Source organism: Rana temporaria, chromosome 3 (assembly GCF_905171775.1).
Source record: "Rana temporaria chromosome 3, aRanTem1.1, whole genome shotgun sequence".
In the NCBI taxonomy this organism is placed as follows: Eukaryota; Metazoa; Chordata; class Amphibia; order Anura; family Ranidae; genus Rana; species Rana temporaria.
The window spans coordinates 190,322,984-190,338,675 of NC_053491.1; the positions used below are offsets into that span (position 1 = coordinate 190,322,984).

The 15,692-nt window shown below is 44.1% G+C and overlaps 1 protein-coding gene across 2 annotated transcripts in view; it reads right to left on the reverse strand.

Moving 5' to 3' along the window:
• The window catches only part of TPH2 (tryptophan hydroxylase 2), a 335,484-nt gene extending 320,748 nt beyond the window's left edge, over nt 1–14,736 (reverse strand). For both annotated transcript variants that reach the window (XM_040343986.1, XM_040343985.1), the window contains exon 1: nt 14,269–14,736. In XM_040343986.1, the coding sequence (XP_040199920.1) occupies nt 14,269–14,367 (99 nt within the window). In that variant the 5' untranslated portion in view covers nt 14,368–14,736. The remainder of the gene's footprint in view (nt 1–14,268) is intronic.
• Nucleotides 14,737–15,692: the final 956 nt, after the last annotated feature.

Below are 15,692 nucleotides of genomic sequence, written 5' to 3' on the forward strand. Positions count from 1 at the left end.
TGTTTAGCAAAGAATATGTACCCAAAGGGCACACTACTGATCACATGAACCATGAAGACAATTTAAAGATCAACAATGATTATTTAAACTCTTTATACTCTATACTAACATATTTAAAATAAAAGATACAGTAATCAAAGGGATGGATGAATAATGTATTATAACACAATCAACCCCAGCAGTTAAAGCTGTGCTATATCCAGCCCCCCCCCAACACAAACAATATTCCCTACCCGCTGGTTAATGGCTACTACAATTTTAAAATAAACCCTAATATAAATGCCCCAAATGCTCACATAAGTCTGCAGTCACTTGAAGTGCTGAAACCTAAGACCCCATGCACGCTATTAGATTTTCTGCAGATTTTTGTCTTCAGATTTACAAAAAACATATAATATGAGTACATAGGAGTACAAACACGCATGCTCAGAACCAATGCTAAACATCAGCCAACAATAGCAAAAGTTGCCTAAAGGTTGGTGGTAAAGAGCTGAAAAAACATGTGATTTGGTGAAAATTGGCTGAAAAAGTTCTGCCGTGTGTATGCAAAACAAGTTCACGGCCAACGCCAATTCAGACCAAAATCCACGAAAAAGTCAGATGGAAGTCCGATCGTGTGTTTGAGGCTTCAGAGTTTAAATTTTTATGCAATCAGGCAGGCCCTTACACCAGGGTTTGACAAATTTGCTTGGAATCTAGGAGCCAGCTAAAAAGGTTAGGAGACAGAAACGCACCCCGTTCCGCCAAGCTCGTGCGCAGAAGCGAACAGATACGTTAGTAGCGCCCGCATATGAAAACGGTGTTCAAACCACACATGTGAGGTATTGCCGCGATTGGGAGAGCAAGAGAAATAGTTCTAGCCCTAGACCTCCTCTGTAACTCAAAACATGCAACCTGTAGAATTTTTTAAACGTCGCCTATGGAGATTTTAAAGCGTAAAAATTTGGCGCCATTCCACGAGCGGACTCAATTTTGAAGCATGACATGCTGGGTATCAATTTACTCAGCGTAACCTTATCTTTCACAATAAAAAAAAATTGGGCTAACTTTACTGTTGTCTTATTTTTTAATTAAAAAAAAGTGTATTTTTTACCAAAAAAGTGCGCTTGTAAGACCACTGCGCAAATACGGTGCGACGGAAAGTATTGCAACGACAGCCATTTTATTCTCTAGGGTGTTAGAATAAAAAATATATATAATGATTGGGGGTTCTAATTAGAGGGAAGGAGATAGCAGTGAAAACACAGGGGAAACTCCATTAGCATTGCTGGTTGTCTTGTCATGCCAACGGCCACCACAAGATGGTGCCAGATCACAGAAGGAAGCATAGGCCTGCAGAAGGCCGCAAAGCCGTGGCCTCAATTACCGGCCGGCGCAGCCCGACGCGATTGCGCGGCGGGGAGGTGGGGGCACACGGAGACACAGGATAGGGTATCCTGGCCCTTTCGGCCTTCTGCAGGCCTATGCTTCCTCAGGTGCCAGGTCGCTAATTCTAGTCGCAATTGCGACCTGGCGCCCGGATTTCGTCGAACCCTGCCTTACACCACATGGTTTTGATAAATCTGAAGACATAAATCTGCAGAAAATTGAAACGTGTGTATGGGACTTTAGTCTCCTCTCTTTTGGACTGTGGAGTGAGAGGCACCACTGCAGCTACTGGACTGGACTTTAATTGTTGACGTGTTCTCATCTTTATTTTACCTTCTAAACATTTAAATTAATATCAGACCACTGCTGGTGAAAACCCTCTCTCATTGAGGAAATGTATATTAATACTTTGGTTTTCCCAATAAACAGTATACAGTATATAGAGTATTTCACAAAAGTGAGTACACCCCTCACATTTTTGTAAATATTTTATTGTATCTTTTCATGTGACAACACTGAAGAAATGACACTTTGCTACAATGTAAAGCAGTGAGTGTACAGCTTGTATGACACTGTACATTTGCTGTCCCCCCAAAATAACTCGATACACAGCCATTAGCCTAGGTTCACACTGACAACAGGAATGAAATTGTGCGAGTTTAGCTGAACTCGCACGATTCCCTTCCCGTATGTCAGTCCTGACTTCGGGGGCGATTTCAGAGACATCTGTGTGGGTTTCTGCACAGATGTCAATTGAAATCGCACCCCAATGTCGCCAAAAGTAATACTGCCATTACCGGCAATAGCCGCTGATTTGGCATGCGATTTGACATGTCACATTGCATGCCAAATCGCTGCAATGGGAACTAGGGCTTAATGTCTAACCACTGACAACAAAAGTCAGTACACCCCTAAGTGAAAATATCCAAATTAGACCGAAAGTGTCAATATTTTGTGTGGCCATTATTTTCCAGCACTACCCTAACCCTCCTGGGCATGGAGTTCACCAGAGCTTCACAGGTTGCCACTGGAGTCCTCTACCACTCTTCCATGACAACATCACAGAGCTGGTGGATGTTAGAGACCTTGCGCTCCTCTACCTTCCATTTGAGAATGTCCCACAGATGCTCAATAGGGTTTAAGTCTGGAGACATGCTTGGCCAGTCCATCACCTTTACCCTCAACTTCTTTAGGAAGGCAGTGGTCATCTTGGAGGTGTGTTTGGGGTTGTTATCATGTTGGAATACTGACCTGCGCCCCAGTCTCTGAAGGCAGGGGATCATGCTCGGCTTCAGTATGTCACAGTACATGTTGGCATTCATGGTTCCCTCAATGAAATGTAGCTCCCCAGTGTCGGCAGCACTCATGCAGCCCCAGACCATGACGCTCCCACCACCATGCTTGACTGTAGGTAAGACACACTTGTCTTTGTACTCCTCACCTGGTTGCCACCACAAACACTTGACACCATCTGTACCAAATAAGTTAATCTTGGTCTCATCAGACTACAGGACATGGTTCCAGAAATCCATGTCCTTAGTACGCTTGTCTAGAAAACTGTTATGGGCTTTCTTGTTCATCATCTTTCATCATCTTTCGAAGAGGCTTCCTTCTGGGATGATGACAGCAATCCAGGCCAATTTGATGCAGTGTGTGGCGTATGGTCTAAGCACCGACAGGCTGAGCCCCCACCCCTTCAACCTCTGCAGCAATGCTGGCAGCACTCATACATCCATTTCCCAAAGACAACCTCTGTATATGACGCTGAGCACGTGCACTCAACTTCTTTGGTCGACCATGGCGAGGCCTCTTCTGAGTGGAACCTGTCCTGTTAAACCGCTTTATGGTCTTGGCCACCATGCTGCAGCTCAGTTCCAGGGTCTCAGCAATCTTCTTATAGCCTAGGCCATCTTTATGTAGAACAACAATTATTTTTTTCAGATCCTCAGAGAGTTCTTAGCCATGAGGTCCATGTTGAACTTCCACTTACCAATTTAAGAGAGAGAGAGAGCGATAACACCAAATTTAACACACCCGAGACCTGAGACCTTGTATTACTATCGAGTAACATGACACCAGGAGGGAAAATGGCTAATTTGGCCAAATTTGGACATTTTCACTTAGGGGAGTACTCACTTTTGTTGCCAGCAGTTTAGACATTAATGGCTTTGTGTTGAGTTATTTTGAGGGGACTGCAAATGTACACTGTTATACAAGCTGTACACTCAGTACTTCACATTGTAGCAAAGTGTAATTTCTTCAGTGTTGTCAGTGTTGTCACATGAAAAGATATAATAAAATATTCACAAAAATGTGAGGGGTGTACACAGACTGTAACCCTAACCCTAACCCTATCTGTAACCCTAACCCTGTCTGTAACCCTAACCCTACCCTAACCCTATCTGTTACCCTAACCCTATCTGTAACCCTAACCCCTAACCCTATTTGTTACCCTAACCCTAACCCTATCTGTTACCCTAACCCTATCTGTAACCCTAACCCCTAACCCTATTTGTTACCCTAACCCTAACCCTATCTGTTACCCTAACCCTATCTGTAACCCTAACCCTAACCCTAAGCCTTACACTACCTGATCGATATAACATCATACTTGATGTTTTAAAGCACGTTATTCCAAACAATTTATGAATGTTAGGTGATTTATGCCCTTTATGGATTAAAAACGGACTCTGCGACAACTACGTAATTTTCCATGGGAGTTTTGCCATGGATCCCCCTCCGGCATGCCACAGTCCAGGTGTTAGTCCCCTTGAAACAACTTTTCTATCATTATTGTGGCCGGAAAGAGTCCCTGTGGGTTTTAAAATTCGCCTGCCCATTGAAGTCTATGGCGGTTCGCCCGGTTTGCGCATTCGCGAACATATGCGCAAATTTGCAATCGCTGTTCGCGAACGTGAAATTTTAGGTTCGCGACATCACTAATTAACAACAGGTGCACTAGATGGGCAACAATGAGACAACCTCCAAAACAGGAAGGGTTTTACAGGTGGAGGCCACGGACATTTTTTTTCTCTACTTATTTTTTCTGACTGTTATTTTGAGGGGACAGCATATTTACACTGTTATACTAGCTGTACACTCACTACTTTACATTGTAGCAAAGTGTAATTTCTTCAGTGTTGTCACATGAAAAGATAGAATAAAATATTTACAAAAATGTGAGGGGTGTACTCACTTTTGTGAGATACTGTATACAGTAAAACCTTGGTTTGCAAGCATAATTCGTTCCAAAAACATGCTTGTAATCCAAAACATTTTTTTTTAAGCCCCATACACACGGGAGGATTTATCCGCGAATACGTTCCAGCGGAACGTTTCTGCGGATAAATCCTCTCGAGGATTTCAGCGGATTTCTCATGCGATGGAGTGTACTCACCATCGCATTGAAATCCGCGCCGAAATCCTCTGGCGATGACGTGTCGCGCCGTCGCCGCGATTATGACGCGGCAACGTGCGCGACGCTGTCATATAAGGAATTCCACGCATGCGTCGAATCATTAGGATGCATGCGGGGGATCCCTTCGGACGGATGGATCCGGTGAGTCTATACAGACCAGCGGATCCATCCGTTGGGATGGATTCCAGCAGATGGATTTGTTTAGCATGTCAGCAAATATTCGATCTGCTGGAATCCATCCCAGGGGAGATATATCCGCTGGAGTGTACACACCATAGGATCTATCCGCTGAAACCCATTTGCTGGGATTTTTCAGCGGATGGATTCTATCGTGTGTATGGGGCCATACAGGGTATAAAAGAGAAGAGAGGCACTTCCTAAGTGTAGCAATAAGTTGCTAAATGTTGTACCTTCATTAAATGTAACCATATTACTACACTTAGAGGCTCCTCTCTTCTTTTTTATACTCAGTTATGACATGACGCTACTCTTATATCAAGACATCGCTTGTATATCAAGGCAAATTTTTATAAAACATTTTGCTTGTCTTGCAAAACGCTTTCAAACCAAGTTACTCTCAAACCAAGGTTTTATTGTATTCATATTTTGATGCAGCCAGCAGTCAGCACTCCCAGAAGGTATAGAATATGCATCATGAATAGCCCGGTGAAAGCAATAAAAGACAATACCCAAGCAGGGTCACCACTACTGTGTGCTAACCCTGTATGTACGATATTATAAAATAAAACTGTCATTGAGTTCTCATCTCATTAGGAGTATGTATAAAATGATTAATTAACAGCACAGGTAATGACTGCAATTTCAGAAGAGACACCAGAGCAAGGCCATTACAGGAGTCTATCTTTCATTATGTTATTGTAAATCACCCTCAGATACCATATGGTGAATAATTTCCCTGTGCATCTAGTAAAATCATTCATGGACTTTATATGTTAACTATGCAGTCACAAATGTAGGTTAAAGCAGGACTCTAGACGCAAGTGAAAATTATGTCTGGTTCTTCTCTCCTTCTGAAGCAAAACCAAGAGTATATTTCTCTGCTTGAAAGTCTGAGTCCCATGCATCTTTGCAAGATGTTCCTATTTTAATCCTACTTAAAATGTTTTTCTAGTTTTGAATAGAATGGGGAAGAGTTCAATTTTTATTGATTTTTTTTGTTCTTGTTGGGAAGTTTTTAATTAACTCACTGTCCCAAAAGGTACCAGAAACTGTGCCAGAAAATAAAGGGAGCTTTGCCACAGGATCTCAGAGCTCCCGAAAAAGTGGGCATGAATTAAATGCCCACAGCATGGGATTGTGGCAGTCAAAAAAAAAAAGTGTGTGGAATAATAAAATACATTTTATATTGTGTTACTGTCTCTTTAAGAGCAGAGACAAAAGGCATGTGTATCCCAGGCGGGAAAAACGTGAATCTAGGCACGAAAAACACGTGTATTCGGGGGCAATACACGTGTCTAAAGGGGGCTATATAAGACCCCCGCATCACAGCTCCTGTCACAGTTGATCTGCAGCGGTTAGGCAAGCTCCGCTTCCCTCCCACCCTGTCACAGCACTAGTATGTGGTTTGTCACCCTTGAATCAAGGGGGAACTTTTACTGAAAGTTTCGGTTTATGGTTCTCGCTTGAGTTCTATGACTGAGCGAGATATTTATAGTTATTTCAAAGTATTTAAAGTTCCTTTATTTATTGACGAATTATTAAAGAAGTTGGGGTAGATCCACAAAGAAATTACGCCGGCGTATCTATTGATACGCCGGCGTAATTTCAAAATTCACACGTCGTATCTTTGTTTTGAATCCTCAAAACAAGATACGACGGCATCTCGGCTAGATCCGACAGGCGTACGTCTTAGTACGCCGTCGGATCTAAGATGCAATTTTTCGGCGACCGCTAGGTGGCGTTCCCGTCGTAATCCGCGTCAAGTATGCAAATGAGCTATTTACGGTGATCCACGAACGTACGTCGGCCCGTCGCTTTTTTTTCCGTCGTTTGCGTTCGGCTTGTTCCGGCGTATAGTTAAAGCTGCTATACTGAGGCGTACTGTAAATAAATTATACTATATGCTGCTATACTGAGGCGTACTGTAAATAAATTATACTATATGCTGCTATACTGAGGCGTATGTAAATAAATTATTAAAATAAAGAGTATGTGTATGTGTGATTTATTTATTAATTAAGTTATGTTTGTACGGCCTACATTCCCATGTCTTCTTTTACAGGTATGGCTTGCTTTTAAAGTGACATATTATTTCCTCACCGTCTATCAAGTGCCCTCTGAAAAGCAGTCCAGCAAGATGTCCATCTCTTTAGAGGGTGATACTGGTGTAAATAAGCCTTAACACTGATCCAAGCAAGGGTCACTCTGGTGCACACTTCACTCCACAAGGCTGTATGTCAAAGGGCTGATGGTACTCTCTCAAAAGAATGAGTGCTGCTGATCTTTTCTTCTCCCTCATAGACTTGAATTGGAGAAAGAGGTTAAGTCTAGGTTCATGTCTATGCATCTGCGCTGGATGCGTTTTTTGGCAAGTTTTTCAGTGCATTTTACGTTTTTTTAACCAGCGTTTTTATGCAGTTTACATATTTTTTTTCTCTTTAAACGAACTGTAAAACACACTGTATATAGCTGTTTGCTGAGGAGGCAGCCGGGAAGCCGGCCGCTACGTTCTTAGCAACCGATAAATCATCAGCTGTCAGCGAGGTTCCCCACTAAAAGCTTATTGTAAAGGGGGAAGGAGAAGACAGCAGGAAGCGACAGGTCGAGGCGGAGAAAGCAGGAAGGAGAAGACAGTGGGAATAATATTACTAATAAAGGAATTGTCAAAAACCGGTTCTTGTGTTTTTATTAAATTTCACTGCTTTTTTGGTAATTGGGTAGGGGGGGGCGGGATCTGGGGAGCCCCTTCTTAAAGGGGGGCTTTCAGATTCTGATAAGCCCCTCCGCCCGCAAACCCCAACAACCACCGGGCCGGCTGGGGCTGTCGGGAAGAGGCCTTGGTCCTCATGAACATGTGTTTTGTGGTGGGAGGGTGCAGAGCCTCCCCCTGCCACAAAGCACCCTCCACTCATGTTGAGGGCATGCGGACTGATATGGTTCGGGGGCGCTCGCTCGTCCCCTCCCTTTCCTGACCTGAAGCATGAGCGCCATGCTCGGATAAGGGTCTTATGGATTTTGGGGGGGACCCCAAGCCATTTTTTTTATTTCCCATCTGAATCCATACTGCCTGCCTGGTATGGACTTGGGGGGAACCCTACGCCTTGTTTTTCGCACTTTTTTTGTCAGCAAATTTGTATTTACTTTTTTACATTCAGCTTTCAGTGGGGAACCCCGCTGACAGCTGATGACTCATCGGTTGCTAAGCATATGCTGCGGCCAGCTACCCGGTCCGCTGCTAAGCAACCAGCTATATACAGTGGTGAAATATGAACCGCAAAATGAGATATATATTGCTCACTGTCATACCTTCCACACTCCTCTCCTGTACATACTGCCCACTGTCATACCTTCCACACTCCTCTCTTGTACATACTGCCCACTGTCATACCCTCCATACTCCTCTCCTGTACATACTGTCACTGTCATACCCTGCTCACTCCTCTCTTGTACATACTATCCACTGTCATACCCTCCACACTCCTCTCTTGTACATACTGTCACTGTCATACCCTCCTCACTCCTCTCTTTTACATACTGTCCACTGTCATACCTTCCACACTCCTCTCCTGTACATACTGCCCACTGTCATACCCTCCACACTCCTCTCCTGTACATACTGTCACTGTCATACCCTCCGCAGTCCTCTCCTGTACATACTTCCCACTGTCATATCCTCCACACTCCTCTCCTGTACATACAGCCCCATGTCATACCCTCCTCACTTCTCCCCTGTACATACCGCCCACTCTCATATCTTTCACACTCCTCTCCTGTACATTCTGCCACTGTCATACCCTCCACACACCTCTCCTGTACATTCTTCCACTGTCATACTCTCCACACTCCTCTCCTGTACATACTTCCCACTGTCATACTCTCCACACTCCTCTCCTGTACATACTTCCCACTGTCATACCCTCCACACTCCTCTCATGTACATACTGTCTGTCCACTGTCACACCCCATGCACACCTCTCCTGTACATTCTGACCACTGTCATACCTTCCACACTCCTATCCTGTACATACTGGCACTGCCATACCCTCTGCACTCTCCTCCTGTACATATTGCTCACTATCATACCTTCCAATACCCTCTACTTTACATACTGCCCACTGCCATACCCTCCACACTCCTCTCCTGTACATACTGTCATACCCTCCTCTCTCCTCTCTTGTACATACTGTCAACTGTCATACCCTCCACACTCCTCTTCTGTACATACTATACCGTCCACTGTCATACCCTCCACACTCCTTACCTGTACATACTGTCCACTGACATACCCTCTGAACACCTCTCTTTTACATAATGTCCACTGTCATACCCTCCACATGCCTCTCCTGTACATACTGTCACTGCCATACCCTCTGCACTCGTCTCCTGTACATACTGCCCACTGTCATGCCCTCCACACACCTCTCCTGTACATACTGCCACGGTCATATTCTCCTCTCCTCTCCTTTACATATTGCCACTGTCATACCCTCCGCACTCCTCTCCTGTACATACTGCCACTGTCATACCCTCTACATTTTTCTCCTGTACATACTGCCAACTGTCTACCATCTGCATTCCTGTCCTGTACATACTGTCCATTGTCATACCCGCAACAATCCTCTCCTGTACATACTGCCCGCTGTCATACCCTCCACACTCTTCTCCTGTACATTCTGCCACAGTCATACCCTCCACACTCCTCTCCTGTACATACTGCCCACTGTCATACCCTCCACACTCCTCTACTGTACATACTTCCCACTGTCATACCCTTCACACTCCTTTCATGTACATACTGTCCACTGTCACACACCCTGCACACCTCTACTGCACAAACTGACCACTGCCATACCTTCCACACTCCTCTCCTGTACATACTGTCACTGTCATACCCTCTGCACTCTTCTCCTGTACATATTGCTCACTGTCATACTTTCCACACTCCTCTCCTGTACTTACTGCCACTATCAAACCTTCCGCACACCTCTCTTTTACATACTGTCCACTGTCATACCCTCCGCACTCCTCTTCTGTACATACTGCCACTGTCAAACCCTCCGCACACCTCTCTTTTACATACTGTCCACTGTCATACCCTCCACACTCCTCTTCTGTACATACTGCCACACTCCTCTCCTGTAGATACTGCCCCATGTCATACTTCCACATTCCTTTTCTGTACATACTGTCCACTGTCATACCCCCCACAGTACCCTCCTGTATATACTGCTACTGTCATACCCTCCACACTCCTCTCCTTTACATACTGTCTACTGTCATACCGTCCATACTCCTCTCCTGTGCATACTTCCCACTGTCATACCCTCCACACTCCTCTCCTGTAATGAGAGAGTGGGTAACCGCTCAAAGAGAACCAGGTAATCTGATTCCTGTGGTCCGAGCCAAGGGTGCAGGCAGTGCAATCAAAATGCAGGTTAGGATGAAGGAAAAAAGCTGGGACAGCCGCACTCCAAAAAAACTCCTCCTTTAATTAAAAATCACAAAAGCTGACGTTTCGCACTATGCCTTAGTGCTTCTTCATAGCTATGAAGAAGCACTAAGGCATAGTGCGAAACGTCAGCTTTTCTTTTGTTGTGCTGTTTTTTGCTGTGGCATGTATTTTGTGATTTTGAATTAAAGGAGGAGTTTTTTTGGAGTGCGGCTGTCCCAGCTTTACTCCTCTCCTGTACATGCTGCCCACTGTCATACCCTCTGCATTCTTCTCCTGTACATACTGTTCACTGTCACACCCCCCTGCACACCTCTCCTGTACATATTGCTCACTGTCATACCTTCCACACTCCTCTAATGTACATACTGCCCACTGTCATATCCTTCTCACTCCTATCCTGTACATATTGCCCACTCTCATACCCTCCTCACTCCCCTCCTGTACATACTGCGACTTTCATACCCTCTGCACTTCTCTCCTGCACATACTGCCACTGTCATGCCCTCTGCACTCCTCTCCTGTACATACTGCCCACTGTCATACCCTCCACACTTCTCTCTTGCACATACCACCCACTGTCATATCTTTTACACTCCTCTCCTGTACATACTGACCACTGTCATACCCTCCACACTCCTCTTCTGTACATACTGCCACTGTCATATCCTCCACACTTCTCTCCTGTACATACTACCAACTGTCATACCTTCTGCACTCCTGTCCTGTACATACTGTCCACTGTCATACCCGCCACACTCCTCTCCTGTACAAACTGTCCACTGTCATACCCGCCACACTCCTCTCCTGTACATACTGCCCACTGTCATACCCTTCACACTCCTCTCCTGTACAATGTACAAACTGCCACTGTCATAACCTCCACACTCAATTTGTGGCAGTGTTGAATTGTAAGTCTTGTTAACTTGCTGCTCATTTTCACTGGCAAGTTGTACACTTGCAGAGCAAATAAAGCACATGTTCTAGTTGACACTTTTGCAAGTTGTAGCAAATTTGCTTGGTAAGTCTCTTGCAAGAGCAAAGTTGCAGTGGTGAGTCTACAGCAAGAGCTCTGAAAGTCTACAGCATGAAAATCCAGCAACAGTAACCCCTGAACCAACAGAATGGCTGCGAGCACTGACCGGTGTGTTCTGGCGGGGGGGGGGGGTAGTCCCATTGTCAGAACACAAAAGCTGAGCCTGGAGATTGCTGTACTAACATTGCATAGTTAGTATTCCAAGCTCCTTGTTCTTTTGTTTTTTTTCTGTTTTGCCTGCTAGGTTGACAGAAAAAAAATGTCTGTGTGCGTTTAGGCATTAAACTCACACAGATTCCAGAATTTAGTTATCCCTTTAAAGTGTAAGCCAAGCCAAAACTTGTAGGAAAGGATTATAATCCCTGTCAGGCTATTACTGCTAATGTCACTGGAGCAATATATCAGGGGACAACTTAGACACAGTAGAAAAAAAAAACAGCAGGATTCAAATATTCCCACCTCCATTTAATGCTTAAAAAATTGTTTTAGCTGGACACTTTAAAGTAAAAAAAGAAGCAAAATAGCTTGTTCCCTTTCCACCATGGCAGAATAGCTAGGCACATAGTGAAATAGCCAGGTACTGTGAGTACCAGAGCAGTGGCAGTAGGGTAGGGTCTTCTTGCCTGCTGTCATAGGTGTGCACAGCCTATTGCACTAGGGTGTGCACCCCAAAGCTCAAACATACATGCATGTGTATAAATATAATTAGGGCAGCAGGGCAATGGACAGTGTCAGTAGGGCAGAGGTTGGTGCAGGGAGTTTATTTTGTTTATTAATTTTTTACAATTTTATTTTTTGTATTTTTTTACAATATTTTTTTTCTGGGCCCCATTGGGGGGGGGCTTGGTGAAATATCAGGAGTCTAAACAGAACCATTTCTCACTTTGGAGAAAAAGAAAGGGATTTGAGGACAGAGATTGCCCGGTCCCTTTTCCTTGCAGCCAAGCAGCAGGGGAAATCTGCGCAGCGAAGGGTGATTATCGTGTGCCCAGGCACACCTGGCACACCCTGTGCGCACGCCTATGCCTGCTGTTAAAATTTTAACATTAAGGGAGAAGTATGACTAAAGCCCTTTTGGCCATACTTCTCCTGTGAGTCACAGTAGTGCACTTAGTGGCTCAACCTCTCAGTATGCTGCTAAAAGCCTAATTCAACCACTCCTGTCCCCCTGCACAGTCCCGTGCTCCAGTGAGCGCTGGAGGGGTGAATGACAGTCACTGCTCTCTGCTCAGTGAAGCCCGCAAACTGAGCAATCAATGGTCTTTGATTGCTCAGTTCTCAGTGTAGAGGCAGTGGGGGACAGCTGTAGCTCGGATCCAGGGCCGATCCGCCCTATAGGCTCACTATGCAAGCCGCTTAGGGCCCCGCAAAGCTGCGAAGGACCCCCCAAATTACTAGAGGACCCGCCTGGTGAGAAGTCATTTTCGCCCCCTCACCCCGCTTCTCAACTCGCTGGCTGCATGGGAGAAGAGGTAGGAAGTCAGCACCCCCCCCCCCCCCCCCCCCGCTTCTCAATTTAATGTAAGATGTCATTTCCGACAGCAGAACCCCTGCTTCTCAACTTTCTTTAATGTGACATGTCACTGTCGTCAGCGCCCCCCGCTTCTCATTTTTAATGTGCCATGTCATTTTGCTTAGGGCCCCAGGGAGGTCAGGATCGGCACTGCTCGGATCAAAGCTGTATCTATCTAGGTGAGTATGTATGTTTATTATTATGTTAAGTTCCCGCACTTCTCTTTTAATTGAGTGGGATATGCTGGGTAATAGGAGTCTCATTTATATCAGAGTAATGGTATACTGAAGGCTTAGATATAATCAATCATTGGGGCTGGTTTACTAAAGGCAAATAGGCTGTTCAATGTGCAAGTAAAAGGGGATTTTCCCCAGAACTGAATGTGGTTGCATAAAAATTCCCAATCACGTACAAAAAAATAAATGACAGCATTTTTGCTTTAACTTCAATCACTAAATTCTGTGGAAAATTCCCTTGCAAAGGGCAACTTCCTATGCAAAGAGAACCGTCTATTTGCCTTTACCAAATCAGCATCTCCAGTATGCAGGCAAAGTCTCCTGTTCAGAGAACTCACCCTTTGAAAAGGAAAATAAAAGACTCCAAAGTTGCAGACTCTTCCTAACGGCAGAAGGAATTTACAAAGTAAATGTGATTTGTACAGCGTTTCAGCCTGTTCTGCTACAGTCCAAACTCTGAATAATGACCACACATGAATTATGCCTTCTGTACATTAGGAAAGTAATCAAGGCAGTAGGATTTCATTCATAGTGCACACATAATACCCAGTCATCGGCTCTAGTAGAAATTGCCTCTAAAAGAAATATTGTTTCATTGGTTGGAATAACAGACTTTTTTTTTTTTTTTTGGGTGGAATAGCATGTTGTGTTAGTGTATTCATTATAAAGATGGATGTGTAGGCTTGGCACCTAGCAGACCCAAGTGAACATAGTCATACATCTCTGAAACTACAAGTGGTGGCAAGGGGGGAAAGTAATCCATCAAAGTTCTGCAGGACTTTTGTTCTGCTGCAAAATGACTCTAGCTTTGTGCTTCCATTAAAGCTAATGGGATATTTCTACTGATAAATCTGCTGTTGAATTGACAGAACATACTTAGGTTTAAGCCGCTTTAATAAAACATGATAAATAAGTGGAAAATGAGGTTAAAGTAGTTCAACCAACTTGTTAGGTATTACTATTGGCACAATCTGCACATTATAGCATGCAACTTTTGTGCTTAACTTCCATTTTGCTTCAATAACATTTTTATCGCTTCTATTAAAGGTGGTTTAGTTTTATACTCACAGATGAGTTGCTTAGAAAATCCTGGGACATTGCAGAATCCAGGGACATCCCCCTTCTAGCCCAGTATTTGGAGGAGAACATCATCATTGCAGGTTGCATCTGGACGGTGTAGGTATTCCGTGTGGCCAGTAGAGGGCGCTGTGGTCAGGCTCTGCTTCTCCTTACTTGTGTTGTACAGACTTGGAGCTCTCCAAATGCTGCTGCTCTTTATATTTATATGGGACCCTCAGCAAATCAGCTGATTGATCAACGCAGGAGATTACAGCTTTCCTTGTCTGTCATCCCCAAGCCTTTTTTTTTTTTTGCTTCCTTAGTACAACCCTCCTTTTCAATGGATTAAAAAAAAACTGACATATTCAAAACAGTGGAAGTGATGCAGACAGTTATTCCAGATCTACAGGTGCAAGGGATCATTCCAAAGGAAGAAAAGCTTTCTGAAATATTACAGTTCTAATGTCATTTATAATATGTTGTTTGCCTGTATTTACAGGCTGTGGGTCCTGATTGGAGGAATATGCCAATGTAGACTAGATACATGTTTATTCAAGACATTATTATTAGGATCTGCCATCATGATCTATAGATTTCTCCTGTTTCATACTAAGCAATACATTATTATATATATATATATATATATATATATATATATATATATATATATATATATATATATATATATATATATATATATATATATATATTATCAAATTTTATTTACAAGTACACAACCCTCAGAGACACACTGGGGGGTTATTTACGAAAGGCAAATCCACTTTGCACTACAAGTGCAAACTACTAGGTAGATTCACAGAGAGTTACGGTGGCGTATCAGTAGATACGCTGTCGTAACTCTGAATCTACGCCGTCGCAAATTTAAGTGTATTCTGGAAACCAGATACGCTTAAATTCGGCTAAGATACGAGCGGCGTAAGTCTCCTACGCTGTCGTATCTTAGGGTGCATATTTACGCTGGCCAATAGGTGGCGCTTCCGTTGAGTTCGGCGTAGAATATGCAAATGACTAGATACGCCGATTCACGAACGTACGTGCGCCCGTCGCAATTAGTTACGCCGTTTACGTTAGAGATACGCCGGCGTAAAGATAAAGCTGCTCCCTAGGTGGCGCATCCCATGCAAGGTATGGACGTCGGAACAGGCCTATCTTTTTACGTTGTTTGTTGTACGCGAATCGGGCTTGACGTAATTTACGTTCACGTCGAAACGGCGTACTTTGGAGCAATGCACACTGGGATATGTCCACGGACGGCGCATGCGTCGTTCGTTGAAAAAGTCAATCACGTCGGGTCACCAGTCATTTACATAAAACACGCCCCCCTGTTCCACATTTGAATTAGGCGTGCTTAGGCCGGCCCATTTACGCTACGCCGCCGTAACTTAGGAGGCAAGTGCTTTGTGAATACAGCA